Source organism: Pseudoliparis swirei, chromosome 17, assembly GCF_029220125.1.
Source record: "Pseudoliparis swirei isolate HS2019 ecotype Mariana Trench chromosome 17, NWPU_hadal_v1, whole genome shotgun sequence".
In the NCBI taxonomy this organism is placed as follows: Eukaryota; Metazoa; Chordata; class Actinopteri; order Perciformes; family Liparidae; genus Pseudoliparis; species Pseudoliparis swirei.
In genome coordinates, this window is record NC_079404.1 from 15,300,782 (window position 1) to 15,323,864 (window position 23,083).

The 23,083-nt window shown below is 44.5% G+C and overlaps 1 protein-coding gene across 3 annotated transcripts in view; it reads right to left on the reverse strand.

Annotated features, from left to right (window-relative positions):
• Positions 1-251: 251 nt before the first annotated feature.
• Positions 252-23,083, reverse strand: part of dlg5a (discs, large homolog 5a (Drosophila)) — a 34,091-nt gene continuing 11,259 nt past the window's right edge. Inside the window, exons 4-34 of one of the 3 annotated variants that reach the window (XM_056435449.1) lie at positions 22,353-22,496; positions 20,989-21,172; positions 19,855-20,114; positions 19,263-19,575; positions 18,353-18,583; positions 17,895-18,079; positions 17,675-17,800; positions 16,711-16,843; positions 16,438-16,565; positions 16,176-16,351; positions 15,959-16,062; positions 14,776-14,868; positions 13,570-14,604; positions 12,984-13,104; positions 12,729-12,873; positions 12,294-12,424; positions 12,086-12,175; positions 11,346-11,514; positions 9,278-9,440; positions 8,222-8,355; positions 7,597-7,761; positions 7,290-7,473; positions 6,385-6,533; positions 5,535-5,705; positions 4,850-5,040; positions 4,602-4,745; positions 3,419-3,546; positions 3,070-3,179; positions 2,666-2,710; positions 2,387-2,496; positions 252-2,281 (exon numbers count right to left, since the gene is read on the reverse strand). In XM_056435449.1, coding sequence (XP_056291424.1) covers positions 2,178-2,281; positions 2,387-2,496; positions 2,666-2,710; positions 3,070-3,179; positions 3,419-3,546; positions 4,602-4,745; positions 4,850-5,040; positions 5,535-5,705; positions 6,385-6,533; positions 7,290-7,473; positions 7,597-7,761; positions 8,222-8,355; positions 9,278-9,440; positions 11,346-11,514; positions 12,086-12,175; positions 12,294-12,424; positions 12,729-12,873; positions 12,984-13,104; positions 13,570-14,604; positions 14,776-14,868; positions 15,959-16,062; positions 16,176-16,351; positions 16,438-16,565; positions 16,711-16,843; positions 17,675-17,800; positions 17,895-18,079; positions 18,353-18,583; positions 19,263-19,575; positions 19,855-20,114; positions 20,989-21,172; positions 22,353-22,496 — 5,566 coding nt within the window. In that variant the 3' untranslated portion in view covers positions 252-2,177. The remainder of the gene's footprint in view (positions 2,282-2,386; positions 2,497-2,665; positions 2,711-3,069; positions 3,180-3,418; positions 3,547-4,601; positions 4,746-4,849; positions 5,041-5,534; positions 5,706-6,384; positions 6,534-7,289; positions 7,474-7,596; positions 7,762-8,221; positions 8,356-9,277; positions 9,441-11,345; positions 11,515-12,085; positions 12,176-12,293; positions 12,425-12,728; positions 12,874-12,983; positions 13,105-13,569; positions 14,605-14,775; positions 14,869-15,958; positions 16,063-16,175; positions 16,352-16,437; positions 16,566-16,710; positions 16,844-17,674; positions 17,801-17,894; positions 18,080-18,352; positions 18,584-19,262; positions 19,576-19,854; positions 20,115-20,988; positions 21,173-22,352; positions 22,497-23,083) is intronic. The other 2 variants (XM_056435450.1, XM_056435451.1) reach the window with 2 other exon arrangements.

A 23,083-nucleotide genomic window follows, 5' to 3' on the forward strand; every position in this document is an offset into this window, starting at 1 on the left:
TCTCAACTTAAAGTGAAATATCAAAAGCTTACAAATACAATACTTACCAGTTCCTACTGGTACTACAACCGCAGGACAAGGAAAGAACCAATAAGGAGTGTTAGAGAAAGAAGACATTTTACAATGTCAGAAAATACATTATAGTCCACGCCAAGTCTTGCAGGCTGTCCAGTAAAAACGTCACTCGACAGGGTGCAGGAGAAATAAATCATTACATTTTTTCAGTCAGAAAATGTGAGACTTTGTCTGTATCGTGATACAGAGAATTAGTTTTATTCTCATGTTAATGTCTCAAAATACAAATCACATTCCTTTGAATAAAAGAAAAGTTCATCAGTACCTGGCTTCTACAGTAGACTTTTTCTAAAAATACAACAATGTCACGTTGTATCCCGCTCTACCATATGCTATCTACTACAAAATAGTAACATTACAGGTGGCTTCTGCTGACTTTCAGCCCAATAGTCAAACTTGTAGACCAATTTTCCATTGAAAAACTGTGCAAGAATAGATCCCTTTTTAATAATTCAAATAAGAAGTAATCCTTTTTTTCCAATTAAGAACAAAAGGCCATCAATGAAATGTAAGGAACTGATGTGACAGATACAAACGTGAATTAGTTACAGAAGAAATCATAGTACCTATTTGTAGTCTACTGGAAACCTAGGAACAGTTACATGTTTAAGGTTAACAGATAAACAAGTGCAAAACAGAAATATAAGGATAAAGTTGCCTTAGTGGATTTTGGCACAATAAGATACAGGATATGCTTTTGAGGAAGGGCAGAATATGTGTCAATATTCTTTGCCTCCTGAAAAAAAAATACAATTAAATAACAAAGAAAAGTCACTAACATTTAAACAGATCAGAGGAAAATCCTTTTAGATATTACCCTGCACATTTTGCTTCATAGTGTCTCTTTTAATGAGTATGCGATAAGTGACTGATGACCAACCACAGAAAACAAAAATAAATTCTTTAAAAAACATGCTAATACCTGCTAAGACATGACTTGACCGCCAGACGTTCCTAGGGGCGTGACCTAGTAAAAATACATGTAATATATATTCATATATATTTGTTTCTTTTTTCCAGATGTATCTGCATACTGTATATGTTATACTCTATATTGTGGTTAAATATGTTAAAAGAGATAGAATGATAGTTACACAGTGGTCTGTCTAGCCCTGGAGTGCATTCCGAGTTAACCCGTTGGCCGCCGCTTTGGCCTCCCCTCAAAACCTCACCATCGTCATGCGCTCTCCGCTGTACTGGTCTAAAACCAGCCCCGAAATCATCTAGTGCGCCGTGGGTGAAATGATGCATTGAATCTGGAAGAGAAGCTTCATAATGTCCTCTTAGTGTTCTGGCTACGTGACCTGGGGATGGTTTCAGATCAGTGTTGTTCTCCAAAGGCACTTCCGAAAGGCCCATAAACTGTCCGCACACCCAGTTGCTATAGAAACACAATGCATAGAGCAAACATCGATGCGTTTGGAGTTTTCATGGCCGTCACCGCTGGCAGTCCGGTTCAGTGAGGCCACAGCTACATACTTCAGGAGGTTTGATGCTTTTGCACTTTGGTGATGAAACACCACGAGGAATGTGATGTCTGATCCTGGCATTCCATTTCTATAGCGTCGTATTCATTCGAGCAAACAACCATGATGCAACTTAAATTGTCATTACAATTGTGAACAATGTTTTCTCACTCTCTCACTCACACACACAATTAGTTGTCAAGTCGTTGTCAAAATGGGTGCATAATTGTAGGGAAACCATAACTGTCATTTGGTACATGGAAGGGTCAGGGGGTGGCTGAACTTCATTCGTGTTGAGGTTCGTGTACACAGGGGGGAGGGACACGCATTCAAGAAAATATTGAACACCAATAGTCAGACTCGTCTTTTGACTGTAAACGGACGCTTAGAATGCAGCATTACAAATACACCACCAGAAACCCTTCGGGAAGACTGACTGAACTTTTAACGTTGAGATCCAGTGCTACTAACCAGCTCCAGAGCACGCTATCAATCAAGACAGACAAAATAAAAAAATATCAATAATTTACATAACTAGCTCACTGTAGGGTACCTATTGGTAAAATGTGAAGGGGTTAATCAGTGTTTGGGGAATGGAGATGAAAGCCAGTTTGCTGTAGTGGCAGCTGGTTTCCTCTAGGGGCCGCCGAGTGGAGTCCACAGGACTTTACTTTGTTCCTGATCAACGATAGTTATGATCTGAGTGCAAATGTAAGGGAGGGTTCCGCCTTGGACAATACCTGGAAACAAAAGGAACGTTTATTACAGTGAAAATCAAGTTCTGACTGACACAGAATAGGCATATTGTCTGTGTTCCATGTTTTTGTGTTAGATTGCATACAAACCTGTGAAGAATTTGCTGTACTCTTGCTCGATCTTCTGCGCACTTTCAAATTGCTCCTTGGAATGTTTTTGAGATACTTTGTCCCACAGATAAACCGGATCCTTCTGCTCCCTGTGGAAGAAAACATTATAATCAAAATAGTCAGAGCATTTAAGGTATGAATCCAACTCCGATGAGCACTTGTGTTCCCTTTATTTTGATTGTGTCTAATTAAGCTTTCCATCATTCAGAGCGTCCAATACTTAACGGATAAAAGTACGTGCTCAAGTTTAGAATTCACCTGTTACTTATTTTGCCAGTGAGGGTCTTGGGAGAGAAATCTTTTCTGAAAATCAGTCACAAATTAGGAAAACTACGTCTATTGTTGATCAGGTATTGAATTACTTGTTTTTAAATATGTGGCAACAACAATGTCAAATGGATTCCGGCAAGAGATAGAGAACGTACAAATACAAAGTGAAGAAGGGATACAACACTTCATTTGGAAAAGAAATAACAGCTGTTTGGGATTATGTTAGAGTTTGTTGTGGGATGGGGTGCCGAGACGGACGCGCCAAAGGGTTCATGTGAGGCTGGAGAGCGAGAAGGCTTATCTCCAGCCACCCACACAAAGAGAGAAAGAGAGAAAAAGAGAGTGGGGGTGCCATCTGGACTGTGCATGTGGTTTAAAGAAATGCTCCTTACTTTATTTGCTTTGCGTTTTTGTAGCGGACGAAGACAACAATTGGATAAAGGTGAACGCTGTGGAGCCTTTCGATGGCGTGCGGGGCAATGTCGAGCAAACAGTGACAGCCCTGTATCCGAAAGAAGAAAGAAAGAAAACACGACCAACAAGTTCAACTCTCCGTTTATAAAAGGCCCGACAACAGACACTTGCGGTTACGAGCAGGAATCTTTAAAATGTTCATCAATCGCCATCTCAGATTAAAGCACTGAAATAACAATATTTTATCTTGAGCAGAGATTACAGACCATTTGAAGCTACTTCATCTTTATTCATAAAATCATAAGAAAGAAAAGCACTGGATGATACCTTTTCGGTTATTTCCTTTATAGAAGCAACGGTGGTCACATCAAAATGGCCACTCCTGCGCTTGTAGTCAATGAAGAGGCAGTCTTTGACGCCCCGCTCGATGGCTTGCTGGGAGGCCTTCATCACCTCTGAAGACATAACAGAAAGAATTGATATGATGCAAAGGACATTTTTACCAACTACTGTTACAAACCCTCCCATTTCTTATGCAAGATGCAGCAATATAACAGTTTTTAAGATTGTAGATGCCCCATTAGTTTTTTTTTATTGATTGGCGATCCATATGTATATTGACAATTGAAGGGATGCTCAATGATCTGTTGTTCCGACACCAATATTATTGTGATTTTAACTTTGTTAGACCATTACCAGAAATAAGACATTAAAATAATCTCTAGAATATGCACCTTATTGTACATTTAGAGACGTTTAAATATTTAAATATAATTAATAACATGTTCACATTATTTGACATCTAAATTCATTTAACTATACGTGTATTACTTGCAGAGAGCATGCCGATAATATAATAATATTGTGTAATATCCTTAACTATCTGGGTAAAAAACATAATATCGCCAAATACAAGATGTTACATTTTTCTTTAACACTAAAGCCACATTTCCAAATGCTCTACTCGACTCCCTTTTTGGTTTTCCATTTGCAAAAGTTGTGGCTGGTACCTGGTACTTTCTCCCGGTACCTCCTCGATCGAAGTTAAAGTGAGCTGAGCGAGGACCTGAAGGTGTAGTTAAAACACCACTGACCGGTCAGATGCACAATCCTGTTGAGTTTTCTAGTAGCCTGGCTGTTTAAAACTCAAGTTTTTCACTCACAAAGTCTGTAGTCTCATTTAGCCACGTCGCTTTTTAAGACATGTAAAAGTTTGAAAAATAGAATGCCCGTCTCAAAAGGGAGTTTAGACAAGCCAAACTATGCAGTGGAAATTAGACTAAGACTAATAAGCGTCATACGTTTTCCATGTTGGCATTTAATGAGCATGCTGCGACATGACTCCACCCACACTCTCTCACTCTCGCTGCCCCTGGCGATCCAATAGCCTATCGCCGATTTTAAGTAACCACGATTCAACGGTATAAAAATAGAAATTATGACCAGCCCTATGCACCATATATTCCCCCGATTCGTAGAACCGACAAACATCTGAATCAGGTGAACTTACCCAGTATACATCTGCAGAACTTCCCAGGAGACTCTTTGACCAGCATCTCCTTGACGGCGTCAGTGAGCGGCCCGATGATGAGCACCGGTCGGGGAGAGGCGCACTCCACCTTCTGGACCCGCTGGTAAGCCAGGCTCACACAGTCTGACACAAAGAGCACGCAGATCAATCAAATACTATTTTTGGCAAAGATTTACATGATGCCATTTGGATATTTTTTTCATATTTTTAAAAACATCTCCTCTCACCATCTAGGAAAGGGATGGAGTCGGTGCTGATGGCGTCCAGAGCCACCATTTCTTTGCTGTCTTTGGAGCTGCTGCGTTTGTGTTTCTGTTTCCGCCTGAAGAAGGATCTGCGGGCCGCTGCAGATTGAGTCTTACTGGAGTCTTCCTTCATTTCTGTCACACTGTGTCTGCGGTAAAACTCTTGGTCCATCCTAGACCACATAAACACACACACACACACTTAATTAAAGAGGATCCACAAAGAAAAAAGGCTGTGAATGCATCAATGTAGAAAAGTATGACTGGGGACTCTTTTTAAAACATAGCATTTCCAATTGTGGGGATTGTTTGTTGTACTAAGGTTGGAGCAAAAGTTTCGGTTCGGCATGCAGCTCTGAGAGTCGAGGTGTGTTGGACAAATAATAACTATTGATTTTAGCATTCGTTGAGAATGTATTGTTATGGACGACTGGCCCTTCAGACAGTCTAAGAACAACCACATGAAAAGATAACATTGTGTTTAGCAACATCAATGCATTTTTGTTGCAAGTGAAAGGGGGAAGTCTAAAACATATGGAAGAGAAGTGGCGTTACATACGATTCCTATATTGCAGACGTATGGCACAGCTTGTTGCGACAGCTGTTACAAACGGCCCTCTAGCTCACCAACGGACGTTTGGAAGCGTGCATTGCGTTCTCCACTCACATGTACTTGCTGGGGATCTGCCCCCTCTGGATCTGCTGCGCGTTCTCATCTAGCTGCCAGGCGATCCACGTCCCAAAGCTGCCCTTTGGTAAAGACTCATCCACGTACAAGATGTCATCCTTCTTGAAACTGAGGTCCCCCTCGGCCTCCCCCACGCGGTCGTAAAGTGCTCTGGTGAGAGGGAGACAAAGATAGATGGGGAGTTATGACGAGCAGGGCAGAAAGAGCGAGCGGAGGAGCAGTGTGTTGATGAAGGGAGAGAGCAGGTCAGGTACAAGATAAGAAAGGTGTGAAGAAGGCTGGAAAAAGGACAAGAAAGATTAAAGAAATAATATTATAGACAATATCGGCTTGCCTTGCCTCTCGTTGGAGCCTCGCAAGTCATTAACGATCAGTCTGTGACAGCCAGGCAAGCAGAGTTTATTTACTGCAGATGACATCATAAGCCCACTTGCCTATATGACAAGTGACTGCGGCAGCTGAGGCAACGTGCCGCGACTGACACCCAACAACAACCCGGGACTATTTTAGTGCTTCATTTTCCCTTCGTAAACAGAGTATTTCCTCATGAAAACAGAGCTCACTAAAATGGATGAGGAGTCGGGTCTGCTGCGTAGCGAGCAGAGAGTAGATACTGCATTTGTGGTGTGATTCGCCGGATCTGGGATAATTGGTTAGATGAGAAAGATTCAAACTCGTCCAAGGGGCGCTCCAGTGGTGGTTCTATAAATAGTAACAGACAGAGATGAGGCTGCTAGGGGAAATTAGTGTAGTCCTTGTACAGAGAGGTTACAAATAAAACGCCTGACAACGATCTATGTGCATGTGTAAAGAGTACATGTGCATGTACCGAATATAAAAGCCGTCTCCTGGAACATCCTTGAGCGTGCTGAAGTCATCTGGACGATGCTGAACCTTAAATGTGACCGTCTCTGCAGGCTTCAGCATCTCGACGTACACCTCCTCTGCAGTCTTGTTCTTCATATTCACCGAGTTGTACTGAAAGACAAGAGGCGATGAGATTTTTTTTTTAAAGAAAGTGAACTATACGTCATGAAAAATAAGACAAACTCAAGCTGGGGAGCAGAGAAATGTGTCTACGCTCATCTGTACAGTCAGCCACAATGCCTGTGAAGCATCATGGCTGCAAACAGTTACATTTCCCTCTAAACATTCAGCTGGACTAAAGTGTCGCAGTATTGATTTGTGCCATGTATGGGGGGGGAAAGCAAGATGGGAGATTGAAGGACAGGCTGATGCTGTGCAGCCGAATGATAAAGCCGCATTGCAATTGGGATAGCGAGGCTTTTGTGGCAGAGAGCCAAGTGGGAGCATGCCACGAATTGTCCGTTAAGAGTTTGCGGTGCTCCGGATGGATCACCAACGAAGAGATCAATGCGGAACAAGGACGGGCAGGAAAATAGAAATGCCAACGGCTTCTGGCAGTGCTCGACAAAAGCACACAAAGCTTTGCAGCGTCTTATTCGAAGAGTTTAGCTCTGAGATCACTTTTAATACCCTACAACTGAAATGAAAATCAGCAGCAATTACACTTGTGAAATCGAATAAAACTCCCACTTAAAAAGATGTCTCTTCAGTTACACATCCGACAGAATGAAAAGTACTCGACTCATTTTAAATATGACAAAAAACATATTAGTCAGTTGCTGAGGTGTTATAGAGCATTATGATATTCCGAGGCGACGGGTGTCTATGCATGTGTGTTTGAGTAAAAGCAGGGGCAGGAGTCCACACCTCCTGAATGAGGTCCCCAGGAAGCAGCCCATGAGGCCCTCTGGCAGGACTGTCCTCATCCAGCCTCTCGATGTAGACGCCCCGTAGGTTCCCTCCGCAGAGAGTGACCCCCACCTCCACCCCGGGCCTGCGCACCGTCACAAGCCGTGGCTCATCCGCCATCCTGCCGCGCTCAGACGGCATTCTAGAGGACAAGTGGTTGTTTAGAGAGTTACTAGAGTGTAATGATGTGGCATGAAGCAAGTTGTTTATCCCACAACCAACTGGGGTTGTTTGATCTTTTATTAATCTTTGCGTCAAGGTTTACCTGATAAAATTGTGTGGACTGGTCGTGGGTGTGGTCTGCTTGGATGAAGGAGTCAGCGTTCCCTCGTCCTGTTCGCTGAGTGTATCGATGGTGGAGTGATTGTCGGGGGTGGCGGCTCCACTCCCCTGGGGAGTCCACTGAGTACCGACTGGCTCCAGACGGGAGCTGCACCGAAAGCCAAAAACAGGACTGCATCAATACAATGACCCTGTAAAAGACCTTAAGTAATATACTTCACAGTAGAGGTCAATTAAAAACAGTGTCGGCATGACATACTTTATCCATCAGAGAGCACTGACAGGTTAATTTATCTTACAATATAAAATGCCTTTCTACGTACTGTATTTTAGTCATAATAACCAAAAACAACAAATATTGGCTTTTTCCCGCCAAATATCAACATCGCAATCTAAATCCCAGTTAAGTATCGGTTTGACTTAACCCTGACTACTGTGAACATTTAAAGATGTACAGTTAAAGAGATAATTATGTCTCTATACTTGACACCTGGGGGAACAGTTTCAGAAGTCCCCTTTTCTATTTATTCAGCTAAAAATGTGTGAATGCAAATAAAAATTTAAAATCATCATCTGTCCTCACTACAGAACGCATAACATCACGTTACCTCGAGCGAGAGTGGTTGCCCAGCTGGTACATGTGTGGGTTGTACTGGGCCATAATGGTGATGGTGTCACACTGCTGGCCGATGATGAGACGAGCTTGCTGCTCCGTGGCGTTCCGTAAGTTGATGCCATTAAACTAATAAAGGAAGAACAGCATGATTAGTGAGGGCTTGAGGAGAGATGGAGTTACTAAAAGAACATGGAGACATGTTCACAGTGTATGCCGAGTTCATTAAGGGCTTTAGGTCATTAGTTGTACATGGAGAACTGACGGGGGATTAGTTTTCCATCCATTTTTAAAGTCTTAAAAAGAGTCCATCCTGGGAACAAAGTAGGACTCATGCAATGCAAACAATGGCTGCCTAGCCTTCTTTTTTTTTTAAGTTACAGAGGCATCGTGCCACCACTGAGATGAACACATCACAAAGCTGACACACATCTGGGAGGCAACAACTTTCCATTTATGCCTTCGTTAAAAATATATATATTTCTTTGTAATAGATGTACATTCTTTATGTACTTTGAGTGCTCATTGTTCTAGATCAGGCCACTTAGATCATGACGAGCTTATTAAAGGGGGAGTTATGCGATAGTGAAGCATCACATCAAAGCTAGACATGTTTTGGTAGGATCAATTAACTTCTAAATAAGTTCTACTCATTTTCATTTAACTACTCCCACTGTGTAGCATGCATAAGAGCACAATGTCCTCTTGATGTGATTTTGCAACAGAATTTCAGATTGTGCAGATATGTTTTATGTATTGAAAACACCCTTTCAGCTATTATTAAATAATGGGACCGTGGGAAACGCCATGGCAGTCAGTCTGTGTATTCCACTGTTTTAAAGGACTGAACCTTTGAAGCAAACACATATTAGACACATTTAACTCTGCTTCCTCCCTGGAGTCTTTGTGACGACACTTCTCATTGGGTCCATTGGACCTGGCCGTGTCTGATGCCTCCTGCCTGGTGAGCCGGCCTCCTGTCATGGCCCTGCTGATGTGCGTGCTGCTTAAGGCTGTAACCATTTTTAGACATTCAGTAGGTTGTTCATACCTCCAGTAATTGGTCTCCATACTCCAATCCTGCCTGGTGGGCGATGCTACCTCCAGTAACTTTAGAGACAAAGATCCCTCCGTTCTCCCCACTGACGATGGAGATGCCCAGAGGCTCCGCGCCTTTGTGCACAATGACATTACGTGGTTCCTCCAAGTATGGCCTGGTGGGAAAGAGTGAAGTGAAGACATGCACCGCAGCCTCACCCCGGTTCGTATGGATGTGAATGAATGTTGGTGGTGGTCGGAGGGGCCGTAGGCGCTGAATGGCAGCCACGCTTCCGTCAGTCTGCCCCAGGGCAGCTGTGGCTACTGATGTAGCTTACCACCACCGGGATGACTGTGTGTGTATGACTACTGGACTCTGCACTCTTAAAGCGACTTCGGGTATTTAGAGAAGCGCTATATAAATTGAATGTTATTAAGTGTTTCAATAAAGAGCATCCCAGAGAAGTGGTCAGAGGTTGCCACACAGGAGCAAGTTGAGAGGGGGAGGTGTCGTCGAAGTTGAACCGATATATTTACAGCTCTTGAGAGAGTGTGGCTACTTAGGCATTGGCTTTCTATAAAATCACACCTGATACAATTTATAAACGTATGAATAGAAAGACTGATTTGTGTTTCCACAATGTTTGATCCTGAGCTTACATGTCCCTCGAGACCTGTAAATTGATCTCTCCAGAGCATCACTTTCTGCCTGGTTTACAGAAGAGTACAGAGACGCAGTGTGTGACATCATAAAAGCACAAGCAACTGAAATCCCTTGACATGATGGGGGATTTGCTTGAACTTGCGCATCTTCATAACAAGTTGGCTTTGGACATGGCACACAATTCCATGACGGCAGATAGGAGGAATGGATTAGCAGCCAGAGACGGGGGTAAACATGGTGGTGTACAAACAAGACCATGTCCCAGAAGCTCCAGGCTGAATAATAAAACCATTGCATAACAAACATGTCGCAGACTCAAGGTGACTTGACTGAGGGCCAAAATACAAACATGCATGTTGACCATGTGGTCATCATGGGGTATGGACACTGCATGCAATATCTGAGAGGCAAGAGGGTTTTCCAACATGGAGGGAGACAAGTGCAGACATATTTACATAGCACTGAACCTTTGAAGTTCAGCAAGTGAAGCTAATCGGGTTTATTTTGGGGTATTCCTAAGGCACCAATATTGTGGCATGCAAAAATTTAAATAATAATATAATACATTTTTTAATTAAACCACGCTCTGGTGGAGGATGAAAAAGAGACAATTCTTCTTTTGCATTCTGTACAAGGCATGTAGACTGCACACGACTATTCTGTGCTTTTTTAATTATCTACCCAACTGCACTGCGTGTCTACGACGTGAACTTGGGAGAGGGATGGTGGCATTCCCTTGTTTGCAGCACTGTGAGGGACAACGAACCTGAGGCTCCTGAGAGAGGAGAACCTCGGCCTTGCAGCCAGAGGAATCCTTAGAAAAGATCGGTTACGGTAAAGAGATCTGGAAGTGAAAGGTTGCAGAGAGGCGGGAGGAAGATAAAGAGCAGAATGGAGGACAGATATCATACAGAGATAGTATCGGTGTAATAGACAGGTGTTGGTGATACAAAATGGGACGGAAATGTTGGAGGAAAACAAATCGAACCCCAACCAAGTGGCAGATCACTGCCTCTTTTATAGAAACAAGCAGATTCCAGGAAATTATTAAGACATTTAATAGGATTTAAATCCAAATTTCAATGAGGGATGCACACCTCTGACCAGGATTGACCTGTTGCCTGGCAACGCCTTTTGAAATAGCCTCAGAGGATCCCTAAGGGCAGACGTAGGCCATATGATACCAGCTTCTGAAGTGATCCTTATAATGATACTCTCCATCATCCACACCATGTGTAGAGCCATTTTCTCTGTATACCAGTCCAATAACAACAGCCGCACTGATCAACGTGACACCAATGAACCAGCTGATAAAAGTCTTCCAAGATAGACCACTTCCAATTTTCACTTCGTAGAATCACACTAGTGGAGAACAAAATGTGATAAATAAATAGGTGAGCACTGGTTTCTATCCTACCTGTCTTTCCTGCGCTCCCCTATCGGCCCAGGGCTGACTGAGATCCGAGGTAAAGTGGAAATGGAGCCTTGCGATTGGCTGCTGGCAAATGAGGAAGTCTCCAGATTGAGGGGTGATTGAGGAGGTGTGATGAGACTGGGACTGCTACACTCGGAGTGTGAGAGGGAGCCTAGATTTCGGAGAGGAGCAGAAAGAGACAGAATAAGGATGTGATGATATAAACATCGAGCATGTCGATACACGCTTAGAATACACACTGATATCATAGCAATTCAGATCACTTGTGATACATAGTCTTTGTAAAAGGATAGGAAACATGTCACAAATTCAAAACAGTCTTGCTACTTTGACAAAGATATTGCAATGAGATTTCAAATTGCCTGAGACCATTTACATTGAACATTATCCAACTACTCAGTATGCAAATGACCACCTTGAGCAGAGACAACAGTGTTCTAATCTGGTGGTAACCAAAGACTCAAGAAAGGGGTTCAGACATGTCGACAAACTGCTTCTTACCCTAATGACCAAAACTGAAAAAATGCAGGCGTTTCAATGAGATCTTTGCAACTGAAAGTGACATTTGAGGTTCTCCTTCCATCAGTGCTGTAAAACCTTCATTTTAAACGTTATAGGACATTAAGTTGAGACCTATGGCGGCTCCTGTGCAGTTTGTTCTGAGGAGATTTAAAGAGTTTAAATACTCGTGTGGTGACTGTTTTTAAAAGTGAGTGCAGTACCTCTGTCTGACCCCAGCATGGAGCGGGGGTATCGGGGAGTGGAAGGTATTTTGATCCTCTCTGTGCGGTACTGGACATTATTGGAAGAACCTGACAGAAGGATGAAATGACAGGAATCAATGCTGTGACATAATCTTCAAAAAGAGAAAGGGCACCGAGTCTGTGACCTTTATATACGTGTGTGTGTGTGTGTGTGTGAGAGACTGACCGAGTCGTGCGCTGGATGGCAGTGAGTTTGTACCGTGTGAAGCTCTGCTGCTGCGTGACGATGATTCGGGGTAGTCAATCGCACGCTTCGGCTGGCTCAGGTCCAGGCTCAGATGACCCTGGTGTTGTGGGCTACACACAACAAAACTCTCATACACTTATGCATAAAATGCTTATACAATTATTTGTAACATGCAAGATAATTCAGAGTTAAGTAATTTGATAGCGCTGCCCAGTTTTACGGCAAACAGTAGAACATTATTTAACCCAAGACAAAATATGTACTTTTTCTAGAAGGAAACAGGCTAATGAAGACATATTAATTAACGCAACAGGCCCCATCAGAAACGCTGAACCGACAATTAAAAAACCTTTAACAGAAACCACTAGTTATAAAACAGGGGTCTCGGAAACGGTGAGTATTTAATGGACGTACCTGGTGTGTGTGTGCTGGTGACATATCTGGGAAGCGACAGATGGACAGTTGCTGGTATGAACGCGGTGACTGCGCACCGTGTACACTGGATTCCTCATCACGGCCGTCACAGCGGGGCAAGGAGACAGACCCCGGTGGGTTGAATCTGACAGTGCACAGACCCACCATCATGTTAGAGAGAGAGAGGGGGGGGGGGGGGGGCTACGTCTATGGCGAGAGCATGCGCATGTGTTTATGCATGGTTTGAGAACTCACTAGGGGGTAGGGTGCCATTGTAGACTGTGGGAACGAAGCCAACGCTGTGCCTATGGGAGCGGCTGGGGGAAGAACGTAGCATGTCCCTGGGCTCTGGTGAATGCTCATCGTTAGAGTAGCTCTGTGAGGAATGACAGAAACAAACGGTTACCATAGTCCCAGCAGGGTCGCAAAACACCATTATCCTCTCCCCGTTGCTGGAGACAAGCACCACATGAGAAAATGACAGGATGAACATCCCACGACAGTAAAATGAACATTTATCCCCGCTGCACTCTGCTGTGTGCTTCGGGGCCTGAAGGGGTAGCTAGGCGAGGTTCTCAGAGCCCCAGGCACTGACTCAGCTCCTGGGTTGGGTAGCTGTACCAGTGCAGAAGCATCAATCACTCCGACACGCTGCTTAAGAGGCAAAACTCTGACGGAGCTGTAAATTATATTACAAAATGGATACTTTGGCCCACTGGGAGGATTTAAAATGTTGGTTTCCAAACAAACTGCCTTGAATTGGTCCAGGCATCCCACAAAGGAAACAAATAACCCACATAAAGACTCTCGATCAGCTTTTAAAGGCATTCAATTAACTTACATGGAAGGAGGGAAGAGTGATAGTCTGCGGGGTCATCCTACGTCGAAGGGCCGGGGCCGATTTGGGGCGTGGCCTCTTCACCTCTGGCTCCTCCCCTCTGGTTCGGCCAATGTCCTCATCACATGACTTCCTCGAGGTCAGGACCTTGCCGTCCAGAAAATAGTGGTTTCCATTCCTGTCTCTTTCTCGCTCGCTCCTCTCTCCTGCTGCCATGGAGATGGCAGCCTCTCCCTTGCCGTCCGAGGTGATCGTGCAGTCAGAGGCAGAGCTGCTTTGATGTTTATGTTTGAACTTAAAGGAGTCACTGCGAGTGGGTGGGGTTGGAGGTGTAGGGGTGGACGAGGAGGACAGGGACTCTGTCTTCAAAGGCTTTGGGAAGTTGGAAGCTGCAACTGCAGCAGCAGCAGCGGCAGCGGCTAATGCTGCAATCTGATTGGCTGCCATGTACTCCATCTTAGAGGAAGGTGTTTCCGGCCGTTTGAAAGTGTCTGGGTCAAAGATCGACTTCCTCTGCTTCGGCGATTTGTAGATGGAGAGCTGGGTTGCTGCCATCAGTGGGCTGGCATTATCTGGCGCAACCGACATACATCCCACTATCATCTTGGGCCACGTGCCCCCACTGTGCTTCTTCTCCAGAGTTGTCTCCATTGTGATGCAGTCTGAGGCAGAGACAGGGTCAAAGGGCAAAGAGGAACGACACTCTTGGAAAGCACTGGGCCCATAGCGGCCAGTGCCCAAGTCAGAGGCCGGCCTAAGGCTAGTGGCATGGAGGGAACCTGTGGAGAACGGCTTGCTGATGTTGCTGTACACCTCATCAGATTCGCCTCTGAGCTTCCTCCTCTCCCCAGAGATGCTACTTGTGCTGGTGGTTCCGACAACCGGGCAAAAGATGTCAGTCTGTGTCGAGCTGTTGTGTTTGAGGTTGCGGCTGTTCCGGGAGTGAATCTCAGACAGGTTAATGCGCCCATTGGACTTCTCTGATGACTCGCGCAGACTTTCAAAGATGTTCAGGCCTGATGTGCTGTGAGGGAAGAACTGTGGGGAGGACAGATGTAGGAATGTTGTGATACACTGGCCAATAAATGGGAAATGACTCACAAATTCACACAGTTGAATCTGTAAAACTATTATGTTGGGCATGATAAAGTAAAAAATGACATGTCTTGATATTTGGCATCGGTGAAGTAGAAAGAGAGCAGGGCCCACCTTCATGAGAGAGAGGCTAAGAGAGTCCCTGCAGCTCCTCAACAGAGCCTCACACTCGGTCACAGATTTGTTATCCAGAGCGATGCCGTTGATCTGGTGCCAAGAGAAAGACATTGGAAATAAGGACAGGTACTTCCACACAAAAGCAATCCACGTCATCTTTTTGATATTGCGCCGAGGTGTGTGCTTATTGACAGTTTAATAAAAATAGATGCACATCTGCAAACTCATACAGGTGACATATCAGCTGAACAGGAGATGGCCCGGGGCCTGAGATGCATCTCGATGCTGCAGTGAGGAAACCAGAAGAAATCTAGGCCAGCGCACTTCAGTTTGAAGAACCCTCACAATGCAATCCACACATTGCCATCACAAAGGCTTGACTTTCTGTTTTAATCTAGAACAAGTCTAATACATTTTATTGAGCATCTCAGAGCATCACGTTGGAGCCATTAAGTGCAGCTACTGACATTGAACATCCCATGCATATTTCATTACAGATTCAGCACTCTGGGCCCTTTTTCTTATTTTTTGCCAACGCAATAACGTTACATACAACCTGATACACTAATGTGATAAACATTTACAAGGACCTGATGAAATACAATACTCTACCATGATTAAGCTCTGTTAACGCATCATCTCACCATTGCTAAATGTGGTTGCAGCTGGGCTGGCATATCACCTCTCTGGCTGTGTGGAGAAGACTGCTGCACTGCTACAGTAAATGGTGAGCAGAGATATCTCAGCGCTCTGTGATTTCAAAGGTAATGAATAGGTGTCATGCTTGAATTTAAACTAGCTGGGGAGTTATGCTAATCTTAAGAGGCAAGGTCACTTTTCAAAGATAAGAGATGCAGATGCATAGCTCCATTTCTACCACTTATCTTTTCCATTCCCTCAAGTGTGAGCATACTGCAGCTGTGTGTGTGAGGACAGCGCCACCTAGCCCTCCAGAGCTGAACATTGTTTTTGAAGAAATAATCAAAGTAGGAAACTTTCTTCCTTCTACCTCACAGACTCAACCTAATCCCACTTTCTCTGGGTTTGGTGTGTGGATACTGCAATGGAACTATGCCTGGATTAGAAAGCCAAAGCAACCTGTGTGAAGTGTAGTAGATGTGGAGGGATGGAGTATAAAAAAATGAAAAGGGTTTAAAAAAAGAAGCCGAGAGAGACTCACAGCAATCAGTCTGTCTCCAACTGTGAGAGAGCCTTCCCTGGCTGCTGGACTCCCCTGGACAAGTGCAGTGACGAAGACGCCGCTCTCCAGACCAATGCCACTGTCTGAGTCACAGAGGGGGACATAGGGTGAACTAACACTGAAGCATTAACAGCCACAAGGCTTAGCAATGAAACCAGACAGACCTCAAGTTCAAGAATGTAGCACTGCAACATACCTTTGTGTCCCACGAGGTTGATGTGGATAGGAGTGACGAGCCTTCCTCCCAGAGACTTCCTTCTTCGTACCACCATGTTGATCAATCCGCCACCATTAAGGACAGCCTTCACCACCTGCTTCCTGTCCTTATTAGTCAGGTCCATGTCATTGATCTTCAACAACCAATCATTCACTCTGGAAACAAGAGGATGGACTATGAGGCATTAAATAAACGGTTAGTTCAGAAGGGGACACAGTATAGCCCGTGAGTTAGCTCATACCTTAACCTTCCATCTGCAATACTTCCTTTGTCCACCCTCGTAACAAATATTCCACAATCTCCTGGTAAATACGGATCGTTTACCCCCTCTGCGATATCAAACCCAAGTGCCTTCAAATCCATGTCGTCCTGTTAAGGCAATAACATAAATGTCAGTAATTCATTCATGTTGACCAATTTATTTTAATATCATCAAGTTTTGGCAGTCATTGGCTCTCAGGAGACTGGCGTGTGACCAAATCACACAGTAATAACAGAGGAGCACTGCTCTTACCCTGTTTTTCTCAAACTCCACCACCTCTGTCTCCCACTCCAGGGAGTCTGTGTCGATGGCTGAGTCGTGAGAGCTGTGAGCCATTAGCTGACAGAACCGGGCCTCTTTTTCCAGCTGGCTCTCCATCTTCTCCCTTTTCAGAAACACACACACACACGTCACTTGTGGATGGATGGGCAGAGGAAACACACAACCAGTCTGTATACTGGAAACTATTTTTTCCAACCAAAAGCACAGCGTGCGTCATTCTGGGTGTTCAGCCTGATTTAAAGAGGGGTTTAATGTAAAAGGGAGGAAATAAGGTAACACAAAAATGTAAAAAATATACATGTTTTGTAGAATTGGCCCTTCAACTTTTTTTCTGGTTTTAGGGAATCAAATGTATATTTAGTTAAGAACTACTAAAAGTAGAACGCACACAATGGCCAACTGTCAGTAAGATATATGGTGTCCTACTGAGGCAGGCCCTGAGGGTAGCTGTGACATTCAAACCCCAATCTTACTTCGCTCTCGACCGAGAATATAGAAAGAAACTCTCAAAGTCACGGCATACTTCATGCGGCGCTTTGACTCAAAAAGGACTGTTGTGTTGATTCTAGCCAGCAGAGGGAGCTTTTTACATACAATATATACATTCATATGCAGGGTGATGGGGCCAATGAGAATCCGAGTGTGTGCCTGTGTGTCCAAAACACTGACGCTTGCCGGGATTACACTTTTAATCTGGGCATGTGGAAATACTGCCAGACAAACCACTGAGCTCCATGGTGCCTCCAGGGGCAGAATATCAGTTTACACCCTGCCTCACACAGAGTACAACAGTTTACAGGGATAACGACACTTTCAAAACACTAAGTTGGCCAAGTAGAGACAATGTTGTTCTGTGTTCCTTTAATTGCAGGGGGATTTTCTTTTCCTTGGATTTGCTTCATTTTCACCCTCTGGAACCACTTTGAAGACTCACTTGAGTTCTTTGATTTCTCGCAGCGCATCGTTCTTCTGTTTCCTCATGTCATCCAGATTACGGAGGGCATCAGCCAGATCGCTGACTGCCCGGTCCCTCTCCCGTCGTAGGTTATCACACAGAGTCCTGGGGAAAGAGAGGAAAGCCATGTGAGAATATAAAGGAATTAGCAAGTGATGGTCTTCGATATGTCAGGAGTCTTTAACAAACCCAGACTGACCGTATGCTCTCCCTCTCTGCCACAATCTTATCCCTCTCCTGAAAGGCCCAGTCCCGTCGACATTTGGCCACTTCAGCCTCCTGTGTGGCCTCCTTCAGTTCCTGGGACATGGCCTCATACTGTTTCCTCAGCATCTCGATCTCCTTGTTGGCTCGTTCCATATCCAGGGTGGCCGAGTCTTGTTTCTATGAACATGAATGTACAGGAATAAGATTATTTATATCGTTTCCATTTGTTACAGTATTTTAGAATTAGGAGAGTTCATCCTTAAGGTTTTACAGGTTTAAGTACATGTGACCTGCAGACTGTTAAGAGGGCCATCTAGTGGGCAGACAGAGGTGTGATATAAATCCACCGAAGGGCCCCTGACATACTGTAATCCATCAATTGATAGCTCTGGATGCAATGTGCTCTAACCTTTGACTTTATCCTGTCACTTCTAGGGAGCAGTGTGTTACCTGTCTGGCCTGGTAGTACTCTCGGAGCAACTGATCCCTTTGAACGATGGCCTCCGTCCTCTCTTTGCGGGCCACGTCCCTCTCCTCCCGGACCATCTCGATGTCCTTGCAGGCCTGACTCAGCTCTTTCTGAGCCTCGGCCTTGTCTTTCACCTCGTGGCAGTACTTCTCCAGCAGCTCGTTCCTCTCGCAGATGGCCCTGTCGCGGTCCACCAGGGACGAGTTCAACTCCTGTGGGGAACAAAGGGGGGCAAAATGAAATCTCATCACAGACATTAATGCGACGTGGAAGAAAAAAAAAAGTGAGGGCCAATGCAGAGTAGAGTGATCCAAGGCTTCTCTTTTGAAGAAATATTCTTCAAATAGCAGGCGGTGGAGCTGAACTATTTATGTGCCGTATCGTCGGAGGAAATAGTCTTTGATCCACTGACTGAAGACTAGATCACTGTTCCGAGTCACTAACAGATGCAGTCAAAACCTGACGGCTTGATATTAAATTCTCACAGAGGAAATAGTTCACCAGTAACTGTCAGTAAGACAGTAGGTCTCCTAGGGAAGCTGTGATTGATGCATATATCCAATTTAAGAAAATAAATTACTTTAATGAAGTCCTCCGCGTCTCCAGTCTTTATGCTAAGCTAATTGTCTGCCGTGTCGAGCAACATATTTACTGTAGAGAAATGACGGTGGTATCGATGCGCACATAAATCTTAATTCTAAGCAAGAAAGCGAATAAACGCATTTCCAAGTCTTTCATTCAAAAGATCAACATTTTAATAATCATATCATATGGGAATTTCTGTTTGATGTTGCCATAAATATTTGATGATACTTTTCATGTTCAGCCTCCGTGCTGGCCTGATAGATGAAGTCAAGTTGTGTCTATTCAGTTCATTCTGGAGCCTCATACCTGTCTGAAAGCCTCCAGCTCTTCACTGGCCACTACCCTCTCTGAAGAGGTGTTTTTCAGTCTGGCCTCGGCTGCCTCCAGCTCCGTCTGCAACTTGTCCAGCTCCTTGATCACCTGGTCCCTCTCGCTCATGATGAGGCGATACTCATTGAACACGGAGTCCCTCTCCTCCTTGAACTTCTCGCAGTCCTTGGTGGCCTTCAGCTGCAAGTTCTTGTAGCGCGTCACCTCCGACTGCAGGCGCTCCATCTCTCGCTGCAGCTCTTTGTTCTGAGCGGAGGACTTGTTCAGCTCCTGCTGCATGGAATCAAACCTGTGGAGGGCCGAGAGAGATGGGGAGCAAGTCAGTGAACAATGTTATGAGATGCTGTGGAATTATGCGCTGGCTGCAGCGCGAGTGTAGCTCATATTAGCACTAGTTCTATATGCATGTACAGGTGTTGGCCATCACTTCCTCCGTTACACAGATTCAAGCCAATGGAATCACAACATTATTTTCTAGATATCAATATTTTACCCAAGACATACCAGTGCTCCATTTCATCCCATGTGTTCAGTTATCAGCGTGTGTGCAGGTGATAAATGCTCTCACCTCCTTATTGAGGTAGAGTACTGTTGCTGGTAGTGCATGGCCGAGTCTCGCTGTTTGAGTAACGCGTCCATCTGTTTCTGTAGCCTCCGGTTCTCCTCCTCTGCCTGCTCCAGGCGGCTCAGGTCTGTGTTATGGTTAGCCACCTTCTCACTGTAGCGCTTGCTCAGGGCATCGTACTCCTTCTTTACGCCCTCCAGCTTGTCCATGGCCGTGTCATACAGTTTGTTCAACACCTCTGATGAGCCCTTCTCTCTCATTACCTGGCGAGGACAACAAAAGCCACACGATACGCCATCATACAACTACTTTGTGTCCAAAATGTTGAGCCATCGGACTAAATCTAACTCAGCCTGTATGTGCTGTGCCCCACCTTAGCAGCAGATGGCATCAATGTGTAGGCAGAGATTATATTCTTATATTTCAAGAAAGTACCTGCTGCAACAATTGCTTGTATTATTGTGATTACATTTCAAACTGCATTCATACACATACTCTAAACCAAAGGGCTGCCCTGCTAAATTAACAGTTTTATGTGTATAGCGTGTCCTTCAGAATGCATTATTCAGGCTTCATGCTTCGTTACTGCAGGTCTTGCTGACATAGCCCTCGTGTTTCCTGACAGAGCTGCTGTGACCCGAGGGCTGTATTGACCTCGTCCACACAGCATACACTGCATTCCCACTGATCTTGTCGCGACATGTTTGGGTCAGTGTGCCCTTTACCCACGCCAGGGCCCTTTTCTTCTGCGCTTGCCCTTTTCAAAGTGCTCTGTATGCATTTCCCTCTGCTTGGCTGCCCTGTGCTCTTAACCACTGCACTGCTCCCATGGGTGCTGTGAGAGACAGTCCTGCATAGTAGTCCAATGCGGGTCACAGCATCCTTGCACTATTTAGAACAAAGTATGAAAATATTGGTTGACGCTCCAAAAATGTATGACCTCAAAAAATATAGAAGAGCTGAAAACCTCAACATTATTCCAGATATGTGATGCTGTAGCAAAAGGGATAAACACATGTTTTGTGAAAAAGCAGTTGATTGCATAGATTGGCTGCAGCATCTGTGCCATATCAGTAAATCGTATCATCTGGGCAGCTACAGCACACACCTGTCTTTGTGTGTGTGAATAGATTGTACCTGCTGTTGCTGCAGTCGGAGTTCTGCTAACTCCTTCTGGTCCTGACTGTGCAGTCGTTTCAGCTCCTCGCAGTTCTGTTTTAGGTGGTTGTGCTCTCGGACAAGTTGTCCGTTGTCCCTCCTGAATGTCTCCATCTCCTCCTTCAGCTGTGTCTGTTCGCTCAGGACGCGGCTGTGCAGCATGCTGGGAGGAGGAATCACAGACCCTCATTGGATTGGATTGGATTCAATTTATTGTCATTGCTAAAGTACAGGTACAGAGGCAACGAAATGGCAAGAAAGGATGGAAGATTACAGCATAACATGAGGGGAGAGAGCACATAAGCACATACACATTAAACATGACTTGCAACGAGGAGGGGGGGACGGGGGAGGGTAAGCCAAAGACTGGGTGATCTAAGCCCAGCCATTGGGGGGCAGAAGGTAACCAGCACAGACAAGCAGCCAGCCGGTCCAGCAGCCATTACGGCGCCAGTCACAGACCCCGTCCTGTCACACATGAGGAGCGAACACACACACACATACACATACATACAGGGAGATGCATTGTGCATGCCCATATGTGTAAGTTCAGCAAAGCTTGCTCTACACGAGTAAACAGGCGTTTTAAATCCAGCAGGAGGATAAGTGTTTTCAGATTTTTTTATCTAATTAATAGATGGCATCCAGTGTCCAGAGGTTTACTTCCCCAGAAATGTCTGACCCAAGTGCAATCTCTTGCTTTTTGAGGAAAGTTTAAAAAGATAACTTTATGTGTGGCTTATCTCGATCGATGTAACTTTATTATAGTGACTTCAACCACTGCACAAGGGATCAATGTTACCTAAATAATGTATAAAATCGGATTATCAATAAGATTTGACAACTTATCTTTTGCTTCCATCATGTTTGAAAATATTCTCATTATCTAAACACTCCAACAGCCAATCAGTCTAAGATCCGTCCCGATGCTCGTCCTGAGCTTTTGAGCGGTTACGCCGAATAATTCAATCACAAAAATGCCTCAATTTATAATATTTGTTTTTTTGTAGCGCCAAATGAAATCCAGCTGTAGCTCCAAGGGATGCTCTTTCAATTAGGTTAATTGCAACATCAAGCCGGTATTTTCTTTAATTCCAGAAAAACAATGCAATAAAATGTAATTCTATGATGCTGAAAAAGCAGCAGGTGACAATGTTCATGACACGCTTCTAAGTTTTGCACTACAATGATGAGTCTTGACGCACTTTGCCCGCTGCTTTTTAATAGAAATCTAAGCAACTAGGTGTATTGCATATAGACTGCATAATGTAGGTAAATATCTAAAACTGAAGTCCTTTGTTGGTAACGAGAAAGGGAAAATAGGTGTCACGAGAAATACTTACTGGTAGAAGTCGGCCTCTTTCACAGTCTCCTCGCACCTCTTTAGTGTTTTGGTGTGCTGGTTCTGGAGAGACTGCAGATCTGCCATGGCTCTCGTGCACTGACTCTTCAGACGCTCATAGTCATGGCTGGCTTTGGAATTTGGCCTTAAGGAGAAAAGCAGCAAGGAGTCAGCCTCGTACTATAATGTGGCTGAATACAGCTCAGATAGTAGTATGTAAAAGACACCGTTGACCTTCCACTTGTACGAGAATACGATAGGAATGAAATTTCTGACTAACTGTAAACAACATTTAAAAAGTATTCACTCATTTAAGCACCGACGCAGCCTTTGTATCATCTGGTGCACGAGACACATCTGGTAACTAGAGCACATTAAACTTAATTAAGCAGCCAGTGTCAGTGTCATCCCACTGCAAGTTAGTCAACATTCCTCCAGACAGCAGAGCATTAGAAGATGAAAAGATGGCAGTCAGAAATCAGGACACTGACATCACAGGGACTTAAAAAAAAGAAAAAAGAGGTGCACTCTGTAAGTGTCAGTGCAACTTGCAGTGAGGGTGCAGATTGCAACCAACTAAATACCCCTCTGCTCACCCCTCCCTTTCCAAGCAAGTCAATGAGCTATGGTGGCCTTCAAGCAACACAAAAGCCCCTCATTCAAAGCCAGTATTTGGGTTAGTGGACTCATTTTAAGCAAACAAAAACAGGAATGGAAACGTAACATTTAATT